General features: G+C 43.3%; 1 protein-coding gene across 11 annotated transcripts in view; it reads left to right on the forward strand.

Annotated features, from left to right (window-relative positions):
- PXK (PX domain containing serine/threonine kinase like) overlaps positions 1-15,354 on the forward strand; it is a 132,852-nt gene that overhangs the window by 25,700 nt on the left and 91,798 nt on the right. For 8 of the 11 annotated variants that reach the window (XR_003856611.1, XR_003856612.1, XM_029600960.1 and 5 more), the window contains exons 2-6: positions 332-382; positions 1,656-1,703; positions 10,260-10,446; positions 12,311-12,388; positions 13,060-13,133. Coding sequence is in view for 9 of the 11 variants with exons in the window: in XM_029600960.1 (XP_029456820.1) it covers positions 332-382; positions 1,656-1,703; positions 10,260-10,446; positions 12,311-12,388; positions 13,060-13,133 (438 nt within the window). In the remaining 2 variants the exon portion in view is untranslated. The remainder of the gene's footprint in view (positions 1-331; positions 383-1,655; positions 1,704-10,259; positions 10,447-12,310; positions 12,389-13,059; positions 13,134-15,354) is intronic. The other 3 variants (XM_029600963.1, XM_029600964.1, XM_029600962.1) reach the window with 2 other exon arrangements.

Below are 15,354 nucleotides of genomic sequence, written 5' to 3' on the forward strand. Positions count from 1 at the left end.
TTGGATGCATTTATTTAAGCACTTTTTCTCTTAACTTCATACCATATCTCCTTTGTTGAACTTATCCATTATTTGAGAGTTTGGTTCTCTTCCACTTTGATTATTTGGTGATTTACTTAATGCCAGCTGATCAGTCCCTGTCCACGGAGAATGTGAAAATGGAGGGATGTGGAGGAACTGGGAGTGATCGCTCTTATTGTTTGGAGCAGGACATGAGATTACTGTGTTCTTACAGCTTTAGACATATTCCGGTAAACATCTCTGTGCTGCCTGCCTGACTTTTTGGCCAGGTTCATATGTTCACTAATCTTGCACTTTGTTTATTTTGAAGGAATATATCATTCGTGTACAAAGAGGGATTTCTATGGATAACAGTTGGCAGGTAATTTCTTTTTTTTTGTCAGTTCCTCCTTTTTTTTTCCCCCCTCCCAGTGTAGTCAGAACCGGTGCTGGAATCCTGGTACCATGAGCCTTCATTTGCAGCTACCCGAGGATTTTTCTCATGTTTACATTTTCCTCTCCTGAGTCTGGGGAGCTATGCAGCAGGGCTTCTTCCAGAACCCTGCCTCGTGGGCTCTAAATCCAGCCAATCAGCTGTCACCCTTTGGGATGATGATGGCTCCCTCCTCACTGGGGTGGTGAAAGCTGCCTCCACATCTCCAGCCCCAGCTGACCTGATCCCAGGAATTAAACCGGTGACCTTTTGTATGGAAGTGCTCAGTAATTTCCCACAGAGCTATTGGGCTGGCTGACAGCTAATTTCTTCTGAAACAATAGATCTAGATTAAACTAAAGACACAGTTTCATTCTGGAAAATGGCAGTGCTAGAAACGAAGGGAGACTGTAAAATATCTTAGCTCTCCTTTCCCTTCCAGTGGCTTCACATTGTCGGGCCGATACAGTAAGGAGCGGTAGGAAGAGCTGCATTAGTGCCGGGCGCACCCGCGGTTGCCGCACGCACAGTGCAGCTCACCTACTGCTCGATACTGTATGTAAATAGCTTGCAAATGCAAGCTGCATCTAAGAAGTGTCCGTGAAGCGTTAGGCCCGCGCAACCCATTTTACTGTATAGAGCGCTATACAGTATCCTGGGTGCGCTGGCCTAACGCTTCACGGACACGCTGGTATCTGTCATTTCAAATGACATTTGAAATGACAGGTACCAGGAAGTGGATGGTTCTCCTACGCTCGGGATTGCCAGTCCTCTCTCCCCTCCTCCCGAAGCAAGCAACGAAAGCGGAAAAAATCGAAAAAACGAAAAAAAAAGGGCAGGTGAGCGGGGGCTGGGGGAAAGTTTGCCGCTTACCCTTACCCCTGCCTCTAACACAGGGGTAAGGGTAGGTGGTAAGTTAGCAGGTTAAACGCGCGGCAAAACAGCAGTGTAAAAAAGCGATAGTCGGGGCGCGCGTTACTGTATGGGAGGGAATAGCTAATTCGATCGTTTACATCTGATATACATGCCGCGGACGGAAGGGGTTACCCGGTGATTTAAGGACGCGGTAAGAGTGGGTTAAAGGGGATAGTGTATCGCGGGTTGGACTAACGCGGCCGAAAAGTGGGTAGAAAGCGGGTTAGGAGCAGGGTAACCGTGGCCGCACTTTACTGTATTGACCTGTGTGTGATCTAATGTGCCAGTCTTATGTTATGTCTTGCAGATTGTAAGAAGATACAGCGACTTTGATTTACTTAACAGTAGCCTGCAGGTGAGAGACTTTTTTGTTTGTTAGTGGGGCTGTCCTTCTGTTGGAAGAGGATGTGACTTTTGAAAGTATCTTTTTAGTAAAAGGGGAGGGCAGGAAAGAAAACTGTCAACTTTGGATTAGAAAACTTTGGCTACCGGGAATGATGGCGCTAAAATCAGACTTAATTCATCAGACTAGCCATCATTTTTGTGTTATGGTTTTATATATAATTTTTGAATCAGCTGTTTCTTTCTGCTCCTTTGTACCTCCAGCTCAGTTGGAACCAGCACTGGGATCTGGTGTCATGAGTCTGCCTTATTTCCTTTTTCTCTTCAGCATACCTAGCCTGGTCATTGTAGTGATGTTCCTATGCCAGAGCTCATGAATCAGAGCTGCCTCTGGGACCCTGCATTCATGGGCTCGAACACTGGGTGTCATCTTGAAGCAATGACCATGACTTCTTCTGCTCCGAGGGTTATGAATGCTGCCTTTCCATCATCCCCAGTTGAATGGAAGATCAAATGAGGGAACTTTGTGTCACTGGGCAAGCCCTAGAGACTGAGGATCTAGATTCAGTCGATGTCCACGTGGAACAGATGCTTGGATCTAGTAGCAAAGAGGGCAGCAATGTGGATGACGTAATAGTACCAGTGTTTGGCATGTGGCTTATTGTGTGCTGGGGAGGTTATTTGAATGACCGACAGGAAAGTATGCTAATGGCAGAGCAGGTAACCATATACTTGAAACCTTTTGACAGACCGTTAGAGCTGGATAAACTGCATCCCAACATTCAGTGATCATGGGTATTGAAGAACTAGTGAGGGTTCTCCAACTAATTGCCGTTCAAGAAGACTGAAGAATGATCAGTGTAATTATGTCAGGAAGCAATATTTCATTCAGACTAAAACTGGAAGGATGAAAAGAAATCAAGTAAAAGAGTACCCATCCTTCAGAGGTTCCAACTGAGAATGTCTGATAATATGAAATCAAGTAAAAGAGCACCCATCCTTCGGAGGTTCCAGCTGAGAATGTCTGATAATATGAAATCAAGTAAAAGAGCACCCATCCTTCGGAGGTTCCAGCTGAGAATGTCTGATAATATGAAATCAAGTAAAAGAGCACCCATCCTTCGGAGGTTCCAACTGAGAATGTCTGATAATATGAAATCAAGTAAAAGAGCACCCATTCTTCGGAGGTTCCAACTGAGAATGTCTGATAATATGAAATCAAGTAAAAGAGCACCCATCCTTCGGAGGTTCCAGCTGAGAATATCTGATAATATGAAATCAAGTAAAGAGCACCATCCTTCGGAGGTTCCAACTGAGAATATTGATAATATGAAATCAAGTAAAAGAGCACCCATCCTTCGAGGTTCCAACTGAGAATGTCTGATAATATGAATCAAGTAAAAGAGCACCCATCCTCGGAGGTTCCAACTGAGAATGTCTGATAATATGAAATCAAGTAAAGAGCACCCATCCTTCGGAGGTTCCAGCTGAGAATGTCTGATAATATGAAATCAAGTAAAAGAGCACCCATCCTTCGGAGGTTCCAACTGAGAATGTCTGATAATATGAAATCAAGTAAAAGAGCACCCATCCTTCGGAGGTTCCAACTGAGAATGTCTGATAATATGAAATCAAGTAAAAGAGCACCCATTCTTCGGAGGTTCCAACTGAGAATGTCTGATAATATGAAATCAAGTAAAAGAGCACCCATCCTTCGGAGGTTCCAACTGAGAATGTCTGGATAATATGAAATCACGTAAAGAGCACCCATCCTTCGGAGGTTCCAGCTGAGAATGTCTGATAATATGAAATCAAGTAAAGAGCACCCATCCTTCGGAGGTTCCAACTGAGAATGTCTGATAATATGAAATCAAGTAAAAGAGCACCCATCCTTCGGAGGTTCCAGCTGAGAATATCTGATAATATGAAATCAAGTAAAAGAGCACCCATCCTTCGGAGGTTCCAGCTGAGAATATCTGATAATATGAAATCAAGTAAAAGAGCACCCATCCTTCAGAGGTTCCAACTGAGAATGTCTGATAATATGAAATCAAGTAAAAGAGCACCCATCCTTCGGAGGTTCCAGCTGAGAATGTCTGATAATATGAAATCAAGTAAAAGAGCACCCATCCTTCGGAGGTTCCAACTGAGAATGTCTGATAAGAGTTGGACTGGAAATCTTAGCAATGCTTTTGTTTGCGTTGTACCGTAAAAGACTAGCGGAAGATATAATGATATAGCTAACTTCATTAGATATGGAATCTAGGGACAGTGATAGAGACAAAGCAATGGAGTGAAAAGTACACTTTGGAATGAGCAAGGTTCTAGGCTGAAACATGACTGAAGTAGTTTATTGGGGATAACATTCACCATAAGAACTAAATTCCAAACTGAGCATCTTGCCTCACCGTAGTGTGTGTGTGTGTGTGTGTTTGTGTGTGTGTGTGTGTGGGTGTTCACTCCTCTGAGGAAGGGACGTCTGTCGCTGTGGAAATCTGTATTTATTTATTTATGGACAGGTATATTCCACCTTTTCCAAAGTTGGTCTCAAGATAGATTAAATGAACAGAGGCAATAGAACAGCTTACAGTCACTTCAGAATTTGTAATTAATGAAGCATTGGGATCCAGTATAGGAAATCCCATTTGAAGAGTTTAACCCCAGTTGTCTATAACACAGTCCTTCATAGAGGGTTCAGGAAGTTGGGAAGAAGATGTGGCTGAAAAGTCATGTCTTAGCTTTTAACTGAACTTGAGGTAGCATGACTCCAGACTTGGGGTTAGTGGTACATTTGTTCCAAATTTTTGATGCGTAACAGCTGAAAGCATGGAGCCTAATGCAGGACAATCTGGCAGCGATCAGTGGAGGAGAGGAAATAAGAAGCCATTTCAGAGGACTGGAGTTCCTTGAGGGAAAGGGAGTGACGTTGAGAGAGGTATTCAGGGGCCTATTTATTCAAGCATTTGAAGACAAAGCAGAGAGTTTTAAATGTTATCTTGCTTTCTACTAGGAGGCAGTGTAGATGATTGGTTATTTTTGCGCCTACCAACATTTTCACAGCATGCTTGGTAGGAGCTGGAAGCGCTTCAGACAGTACCGTGAAATGCCATTGTACAAGGAATTTCAGTAATTGATTTTGCTAGTGATTGATGTGTGGAATATACCATAGTAGCAAGATTGCGTTTATCAAGGAAATTATGTATTTATTTATTTGATTTATATTCTGCTTTACAACACTTCAAAGTGGATTACATTCAGGTATTGTAGGTATGTAGCTGGTGGACAGTGAAATTTGGGGTTCCATTGTGAGATTTTGGTTGAGTTATTATTACCTGCAAAGAGCTCCAGGTTCTCCAGGACTAATATGGCTACAAGTACTCAGCACAGCAGTGTTTCCCAAGAGATCATAGCAGCATTCCTAGCTTCAGAGTCATTCTTATGTGATCTTAGTGGAGAAAGGCAGGTGAAAAAAGGCCATGTATATAGGCCTTTGGTAAAAGCTGAGTCCACCAAATACATAGGGCCTGTAATTTCATAGCCTTAGTTTGATATAAACAGTCTTCCAATGATAGTGTGAAGGAGTCTGATGGGTGATCAGAAGGTGACAGACAGTATAATTGTATGGCTTTTAGTAAGCTAAGAACCCCAGGTCTTTGAGTCCTTTCTTGTCATCATTTTAACATGTCTGCGAGCCTGTTAGAAGTATTTTAAAGTCCAGGCATATTTGCTCTGAGGGGTGAGAAGGCGCTCTCAATCTTAATTCCACACTGAAGGGTTGGGTCTGTGTCACATCACACGCTTACCTTTGGAAGACAAACCCTTTATTAACACCTCTCATCATGAGACCGTTTTCTGCAATCCCAGAAGTGTTCTATAGTTCAACTGCATGGCATTTTTGTACCACAAAGTTTTCAAGTCTAGGCATATTTGTCTCTTGGGGGTAATATTTGCTTTGATATATATTTTTTTTTTATAATGTGGTTTTGAACACACTGAAATAATTGAGGAGAACATGTTCTGGCAGTGTAGAGATGTTTGTTTTCATAAAGGATTTTACATATATTAGACTTCTCTATTTAGATAATACCTTGTGTTTAAAATTTCAACTGCATGTTATCTAAGAGGAGGCGCTCTGATGAATAATTCCATCCATGCTGCCTCTGCTCCCCTCTGTACTCTGAAGGTGATCCAGGACTCCCAGCCTCTGCCTGGACTGGCTTTGATGGTTCACACTCTCTTGGATTCCTCTTTTGCCTTTCATCCGGTCATTATTGCAATGCAGTTTACAACTTTAGAAATGTCAGAAACTTGCATGCTGCCACCTCTGTGGTGGATTGGCAGTACCCTGCTGTCACCTGGACTGCACATAAGTGTCCAGAGGGGAGAATGAACAGTTACAGTTGAGTGAGACCTGGTACAAGGCAGTACTTACTTGCGTTCATATAGAGAGCCAGTGGTATACAGGGGAGTTTTGCATTCACATCCTAGGATGTCTTACTGCTGCTAGCTCAAGAGTTTTTGACCACGAGAAGCCCCTGCAGCCTATCCAGGTTGTTCTAATCGCATGTGCTGAATTGTCAGACTGTAGCCTTTTCTAACCTGGCTTGTCTAATTGTGAAAGGGGGAAAAATTGTTTTTTTTTAATTGCTTTTTAATGTGTTCATCCTCCCTTTACTATTTTTGGAACACGCTATTGACATTGGTTCAGTTTTAGAGATATTCTCTGTATTGAACAGGATTTTACACCAACTTTCTAATTCATAATTGGTGAATGTGCTCTGCAGATTTTTCTTTTTCTGTACACTATTGTTGAGGAAAAGAGGAATTCTAGAAAGCTCCAAGGTTAAAAGACTTTTCTTCAACTCCAGTTGGACTTTTGGTTTGACCTTGTCTTGCTTGTTGTTAGGGTGGCCAAATCAGAGTACCCCCAAAAGGAGGATATTTGCTTCCAAAAAGGAGGACAAAATGCAGAACAAAAATTAGCGTTGAATTTGCATATAAAATTAATTTCTGCTAATTTGAATATGCAAATGCATAGATGTGATATTACAATGTATTACTATAATTTAAATTATAGTAATTAGAGACCACATCACCCCCATACTAAAAGACCTACATTGGTTACCTATCTCCTTCCGCTCACAATACAAAACCCTCACCATCCTTCACAATTCCCTACACAAACATAATCACACCTGGCTAGACGAAATGCCTCGTTACCGTTCCTCCGACCGTCCCACAAGAACAACCCATGCAGGCACTCTACACACCCCATCTCTAAAGGCAGCACATTCTACTCACACCAGAGAGAGAGCCTTTTCCGTCGCTGGCCCCAACCTCTGGAACTCCCTCCCCACCCTCCTACGCCAAGAGACATCCCTGAAAATTTTCAAGAAAGGAGTCAAAACATGGCTATTTCGACAGGCCTATCCTGACACAAACCAAATTTAATCTCTCCCAGCCCCCCCTGCTCGAACTTTCTCCACCCCTCCCTATGTTTCCCCGCTTCCCCTCACACCACCCATGGATACCCTAGAAGAAACAACATCCCCCTCTACTGCTTAATTTATCCTTTTTGATCACGATCGGTTAATGTGTCCTTTTCATAAGAAATAGTATTTTGTTCTAAGGTTATATTGTTATGTTTTTGTTACTTTATTTTATTCTTTGTACATTGTTTTATTGTTTTATTGTATCGCCCACCTGAGTTCTTTGTAAACCGGCATGATGTGCTGCACGAATGTCGGTAGATAAAAGTTAATAAATAAATAAATAAATAGATAGATATACAACTCACCATGTTGTAGAAGACTCTGAATAAGTGACTTGGATGCCTGCTTCTCCCCTCTGTCCAACCGTAGTGCCCACTTGTGACAGTGTAGTCTGCCAGGGGTGTGATCCCAAGGCTGGAGTGCCTGGTATAGGTGAATCAGATGGGTTTAACTGAGACAGCAATAGGATGTGTTCTGCCTGCAATGGACATTTTCCTCTTGGGCTAAGTCCTTGGGTTCTAGTGCCCAGCAAGGCTTAGGTAGTAGGCCCCAAACCAGGACTAAGCAAGATCGCAGTATGAAGCGCAAGCGAACTGGAAACAAGACCAGATGAGATGAATCGGCAGACCTGGAGACATGAGGAATATGCTGGAGTAAACACAGTGAGACAAATTCTGGAAGCAGGATTCTGAGGGGGGGCAGGAGAACCAAATTCTGGCAACCTGCTGACTGGAAGCCTAGAAATTATATATGTCCAGATAGGAAACAAGATGGTTGCCAACAGGAAGTGTGGGCCAAAGAGTTGGGAGGACTGACCAGCTACGCTCTGAAGCCCACAGAGGCCCCTGCTAGCAGGAGGCAAGAACTGCCTACTGGAACCTCACAACTCTTCCACCTGCCCAAAATCAAGTCCCTGAACCCATCTTCCTAGCCAGCAGCAGAACTGCAGCAGCAAGTCTCCTCCTCAACAGCTTCTGGCCAGCCTGCTTGCTCAGTGGAAAAAAGTAAAAGAATCCTTTTCTGATTTTTTTTTTTTTGCTCCTTCTGCTGGTCAATATGGCACCACACACACATGCACGCACACACACCCCCCTTTTCTTAGCCCAGCACGCGCACACACACACACACCCCGTTTCTTAGCCCAGCACGCACGCACACACACACACACACACACACACAGAGTTTCTTAGCCTAATACACCCGCACAAATACCCTGTTGCTTAGCCCAAAATGATACCATAGAGTGGGATGCTTCCTACGAGCACCCTTCTATAAACTGTCAAAGTCCACGGCTTCCAAGCATTGCAGCAGGAGAATAATACATAGTCTCCCTCATAACTTTCGTTGCACAGCCATACACGAGTCACAATATAAAGATGGGAGAGCCCCAGCCAGTTGCCCAAGTTCCTAGTCCCACCTCATCTGCAGGGCATTACCATGCACCTGGCAGTCTATGGAGGGCCACTGGTTCGGCTTGGCTGCGCTTTATGACCCCAAACTTGAGCAGAACTCCTCACCTGTATCGCAGCAGCAGCGGCACCAGCTTCTGACTCTTTCTGAGCCCCGTAGCACTGCTGCACCAGCAGCAATACCATGATGGACCTGAGAGCTGCAGTGGCGGCGGCAGAAGAAGACTGCATGCTGCCCCCACCCTGCCTCGCTTTTCACTAATCACAGCAGGCTCTCTGGCCAGTACCCACCCAGTCTTTGATGCCCATATTGCAGAGATTAAAAATAAGAAAAAAAATGAGATGGGAGCTTGGATTCTTCACCTCTGCTTTGACTCAAGCTTGCCCCCAAGCTGAGACTATAAGATTTTATTTATTTATTTATTTGCCAGGAGGGGGTCCTGAACTGGAGGGGCATAGAAAGGAAGACTGAATGGCACAAAGCTGGACACCTGGCCATCCTACTACTGTTGAGAGAATATTTTAAGACTTTTACTGCTTAACTGATTGAGCTATTCCTTCTATTACTGTGAACATAATTAGACATAACTGCATTCCTCAGCCACACATGTATAGCTAACTGTTCCTTATCTGTCCAGAAATGGCAATTAAGCCCCTGGTAAAGGATGGACAGGCTCATTGTGCTATGACGTGACAAGAAGCTGTATGCTCTGTGTATTGTGAAGTTGTTCCAAAATATATATACTGCAAGTAGTAACGCTGTGTTCAAATCTTTCTTATCTTGATTTATTTAAGCAGCTACCTTGTAATTCTCCTGAGGCTCCAGAAGCAGCCATATTGGTAACAGCATATGCCACGCTGACTGGATTCTGTCGGACCATACTGGTTGTGAAATCACAACTGACAACACAGCACTGCATGCCCCAGTCAGATCCCAGTCAGTGTGAGCCATCTGACATTTTTGAACACAACTGTTGAAAGGAGTTTCAAAGGAAAAGTTTAAAGAACTTTAACAAAAAGTAGTACATACAATAAAATATTAGAATATTGCAACTTGCTGTGTATTTTAAACGTCCTTCACAATACACGAAAGGGCCAGTTTTTTATAAAATTGTTCCTTTTGCTTGCTGTGTCCCCTGAATATCCTTACTTAACTCCTTGTTACTATAAACCAGTGATGTCAAACCTTTATAGCATGGTTGCCCAAAGGGGAACTATCACAGTCTGAAATACCAGCAGTCAAGAGGTGCAGCTCACATCAGGAAAATGACTGACGCACTGTTGACATTTGGTATTGGCATCTGTTTGACTCTTCATGGCATTTGCATTCAGTAAGGTTTGCAGTCCATGCTAACAGCTGTGGAGCTGGATTGTGAAGAACATGGTGGTATTAATGAAAAGCCTTTATAAAGTATGAGCCCATGGTTTGTCATGCTTCTGTAGAAGTCCTTTATGCCAGCTTATGAACAATGGTGCAGCAAGTAGCCAAATGCAGAAAGGCTAGTGCCAAGCCTATGGTTAACAAATAATGCAAAATAAAATTGAGTTTTTGCACTGAATAATTTAAATTGGTACTGATATGATTTGTGTTTGCTTTAGCATAAACATACTTGGAGAGAGCTTTATTTTAAAGGAACATATCCATGTGATAATTTGGATTGATTTTAGATCTCTGGTTTAAGCTTACCTCTTCCTCCCAAGAAACTGATTGGAAACATGGACCGTGAATTCATAGCTGAAAGGCAGAGGGGACTCCAGAACTTTCTCAATGTAATCACCACACATCATCTCCTGTCTAATTGTGAACTCGTTAAGAAATTTTTAGACCCGAGCAATTATTCTGCAAATTATACCGGTGAGTGAAGAAGGTATTATACTGTTACACTATTTTAATTTACTGAAAAAATATCAGTGAACCAAATACACCAATGAAGAAGCATTGACTAACTAAATCCAACTTTGTCAGCTAACACATTTTAATTTAGAAAAATGAATTAGCAAAACATGCAAAGTTAGTTTTACATCAACAATTAGCTTTTTCAGGTGAAAAGCAGAAAGTAGGAGACCTCCGCAGGTTGCCTATGTGAGGAGATATAAGTGGGGTCATACATTTCCCTTTGGGGAACCTTCTCCTGACTGGAGGCCTCAAATACATATATCTCTCTGAGAGCCAATGGGAATTTCGGATGCCTGGGTCTGTCACAGAGTCTCTGCTCATGTTTTCTCTAAGAAGTCATTCTACCTCTTGGCATCCTTGGATAAAAGTTTTCACTGAAGTAGTTCATACTCCCAGACTTTCAGGTCTTGGAACAGAGCAAAGAAATTATGGAGATACCGGATGTCGTCCTGAGTACTAAATATCATTCAGGCATCCAGAAGGTGTTTATTTGTTTTTTTTAATTGGGTATGTAATAAAATTTGGAACATTGGCTCCATGTTTTTGTGACTCATACAGTTATGAGTGCAGATATACAAATGGACCAAGTGACTCTGCTCTCATTGAATACTTGTCTATATCAGAAGGCCAGCTGGAGTCACTGCAGCTTCCTGAGCAGAGCTGTCCTTTGTTCTTTACAGAAAGCGAGATCTTTGACTTCGCATTCTGGGCTTTATGCGGCACTAGATCAAAGCTTTTGTTGAGGTCCATCTCTACTTCTTTAATCTCACCAGCCATCCTACCATCTGGACTATAGGAAGCCTGCTCTCCCCCCCACCCTTTAAAATGTTGCTCGACAGATTACCTGAATTGCCGTAATAAGCACACAGTAAAACAAAAGAGATGGCGTTATTACTTGACAGAGTTCCTGTTTCCTTTTCTGAAGATGCTCATGCAATACACCTGCTGTGTATGGTCCCATCTCTCTCTCTTGGCCTCCTGCTTAAATTTTCTCTCTCTCTCTTTGATAGTGAAATAAACTGGAGTGGCTAATATTTGCAAATGGTAAGGGGGAGGTCAGTGGTTCTGTACTGGTAGGAGAGAGAGAGAGACTGTCAAACTGAACAGATTTTTGGAGCATTCCCAGGTGTGGAATGCTACCATTTCAAATGCCAGTTTTCAGTGTTTACATGAAATCTTCCAATACCTCCTCTCGATAAGGGTAACTTCTGCAGGAAAGTCCTGTTTCTAGAAAGCATTTACATCCTAGCCATTCTATTTTCTCATGTGTGCACTGTACATTTTATTTTGTTGCAACATTAAAAGCTTGCCTTTTGTTGACTGGCATTTTATTATAGTGGTGGTGAGCGTATGCACTCATTGCCACTTCTATTGGCAAAACTCTTCTCTGAGGTATGAAGACCCAGCAGGCTAGTAGTGCCAGATGTTTAGCATCTGTTCTCATGAAGGTTTGTCATCACTGTCCTTAGTGCCCTCAGTCTAAATAAGCTGGGCGTGTAGAGATCAAGGTCATTTTCCTGGTACATTATAACCAAAGGAGAGAAGAAATTGAAGATCTTGGTTGAAAGGAAGACAAATGGAGTCTCATGATAAGCTTGGAAGAGGTTCTACTTTACAACCTAACTCACATCTAATGCATTTGATTTTTTTTCTCAAGCCAGCTACAATCTGCATTTACATAGTTCCAAACCATTTCTCTTTGGTTTCCTCATGTTGAGGGTTTAGTTTTCCCTCCTTTTGTGAGCGTTTATAATAGTGAAGAGAAAAAAAAAGCCACTGTGAAGTTTACTAATGCAGAGATATCTTTAAAATCTCTTTCCAGAAATTGCTTTACAACAGGTTTCAATGTTCTTTCGCTCTGAGCCAAAGTGGGAGGTGGTCGAACCATTAAAAGATATTGGTAAGACATGCTGTTATGTCATGAAATGTAAGGGGCTGGCAAGGGAGAAGGGAGGGGTCATTACCAAAGCCCCTGGCTGTCGGGGGGGGGGGGGGGGGAGGAGGGGCCAGAGGTACCATCAGTTTTGTAGAGAGATTCCTTCAACTTGTTTAGTTGGAATTTAGGCCAGATGTGTTTGTCTGTGGAGAGGGGATAGGGTTTGCCAGTTCAGTTGGGTCTCTTTTCGGGGGGGGATAGTACTTTGCTTTCCACTACTTTATTTTGTAAATACAGAGTCCACTAATCAAATTAAACAGAAAGATAAGTTTTAGAAAATCATTAGAATCTCTTTCCTCTGTTTCTGAAGAAGGCATATGGAAGCGGGAGTTTCCCTTTTAACATGTGGAGATTTCAGCACTGCAGTGCTAGTGGCTTTCAAGGCTATTTCCTTAGAAGAACTATAAAACTGTTATTGCTGTGGAACCAGTTACCAGCGTTTCAGTCAGGAACTTCTGCTGGATTGTAAGAAAAGAGAGGTTTGCATTGCAAAAAAAAGACTTTTTCTCCCTCTTGGATATCAGGGTCAGTCTGGTCTTTATGCATTATGGTTCTGTGATTCAGTTAAAACTGACCTATCTCTCTTCGTTGTTGTAAATTGGGTGGCTGAATTAATTTTATTTATTTTTGAACAGGTTGGAGATTACGAAAGAAGTATTTTCTAATGAAATGTAAAAACCAACCGAAGGAGCGTCTTGTGTTAAGCTGGGTATGTGTGTAGTACATGTGATATCTCTTGGAGCAGACCAAGTGGCACCGATCACGCTACATGGCTGTAAATGGCTTGACTTTAGACCAAACTAGATTATTTAGGTTTGGATTGTGTACAGATTATCACGTGGGGGAGGTGGGAAAGGGTGTGTGTGTGTGTGTGTGTGTGTGTGTGTGTGTGTGTGTGTGTGTGTGTGTGTGTGTGTGTGCGCGTGCATATGCCTTTATAAGTACTGACGTGCCTCTTGCCTTCTATAGAAAGACAGTGATATTAGAAACTTGTATTGAGTTTCTGGGAACTGATTTTTCGGGGCCGGGGAGGGAATAGCAAAAGATGAATCCCCTCTGATCTGCAACTCTAGAAAGTATACTGAAGAGTCTTAAAACTTGCCAGAATTCTGCATGCTTTAATGTGGTATTTGCTCCAGTTTCTGGCTGGATAATGGATTTAAACAGACAAAATGCAAACTGAATAGTGTTTAAACACTGTGTCTGCCAAATTTTAAATCCCTCGCGCGCGTAAAAAATGAAGGTTACGCGCGTGGCCAGGCCTTGCGTGTGCCGCACACCTCTTCAAAAGGGCCCGGCCACGTGCATAACCCCTGTTAAGCGCTGAAGTGCCGGGCCCAGATAAAGGGGCGTCCGGGGGCGGGGCTGGATGCGCCGGTACAGCAGTCATTTGCTGCTGTGCCGGGGAAGCGCGTGCCGGTGCGCTACTTGCTACTGCTCCTTTTGAGGAGCACAAGGTAAATTTAAAAAAACGGGGTTAGCTAGGATAGGGATAGGGGGCAGGGAGGAGAGGGAAGAGGAAGGGAGGTTTAGGGTAGGGGGTAGGGAAATTCCCTCCTAGTCTGCTCCTTAATTGGAGCGGACTGGGAGGGAACTGGGGAAGGCCGGGATGCGTTGCCGCACAAATTTGCATAATTGTACCCCCCCTTTGTGCACGTGAATTACAAAATCCGACAAGCATGTGTGCGCGTCCATATGAAAATGTACCCTGTGAGAACAATTGTCAGAAATATTCTACACCAGATAACTTGTCCAGCTAAAGTTAGCTGATAAGTCATCGGAGATATTTAGTAGATTAAATGTTATAAAGTTATCCAGTTATACATACCTAGATATCTTTGAAACTTAACCGGCAGTGCCGATAAGAAGTTGGACTTTGAATCATAATATTCTGTTGTCCTGATTGTCCCATCTAGGTATCTCAGGTACAGTGCTGAATTGGTTCCACTCCTATTTGTTAGAATGTACCCAACTGATCAGGTCTTCTCCTGGTGAGTCCTGGGGGAATTCTGAGCTACTGCGAGTGCAGAATTTGCGCAGAATTCCCCAGCTGTGCAGAAATTCCATTTTCTGTGCAAAATTTGGCAGGCCCCGGCATGCCACGAGCGGAGCCCTTCCTGCACACAGTGACGATGGAGCAGGCCCCGTTGAAAGCGAGTCTGTGTGTGTGTGTAAGACTGCGAGCCCGGGGCGTGAGAGAGAGAGCATATGTGTGGGTGCCAGAGAGAGGGATCCTATGTGAGGAGATTGTGAAGGAGTGTGTATGTGTGTGAGAGATTGGGAGCTGGTGTATGTGAAAAAGTGATTGTGTGCATGTGAGAGTGCTTGTTTGCTTGTGAGAGAGAGAGACCCTTTGTGAGGGTGTGTGTATATGTAAGAAAGAGAACCTGTGTGAAGGGATGTATGTGAGTGAGAGAGGGAGCCAATGTGCAGGGGTGTGTAAGTGAGAGACATAGGTAGCCTGTGTGAGGGTGTATGCATGAGAGAGAAAGGGAGCCTGTGTGGGGGTGTGTGCTAGAGAGAGAGGGAACATGTATGAGGCCCTGTGTATGTGCAAGAGAGAGAGCCTGTATGAGGGTGTATATGTGTGTGCGAGAGAGAGAGGGAGCCTGTATGAGGGGGTGTGTATGCACTAGAGAGAAGGTGCCTGTGTGTGTGAGAGAGAGAGAGGGAGGGACAGAGAAGGGAGCCTGAGAGAGGGATCAAACTCTGGGAGTAGAGAGAGTGGAAGGGATTAAGCCTAGAGCAGGAGGGGAGAGATAGGGGCAGGTGCAGGAGTTGGGGTCTGAGAGGGCAAAGTGAAAGGAGATTGGCCAGAGGAGGAGGGAGAGAAGGTGGAAGAGACACTCTTATAATGAACTTCTAGGGAAATTCTGCTCAAAATATTTAAAAATCTGCATCTTTAAGTAATAACTTTTTTCTGTATCATA

The sequence above is a fragment of the Rhinatrema bivittatum genome, chromosome 4, assembly GCF_901001135.1.
Source record: "Rhinatrema bivittatum chromosome 4, aRhiBiv1.1, whole genome shotgun sequence".
Taxonomy (NCBI): Eukaryota; Metazoa; Chordata; class Amphibia; order Gymnophiona; family Rhinatrematidae; genus Rhinatrema; species Rhinatrema bivittatum.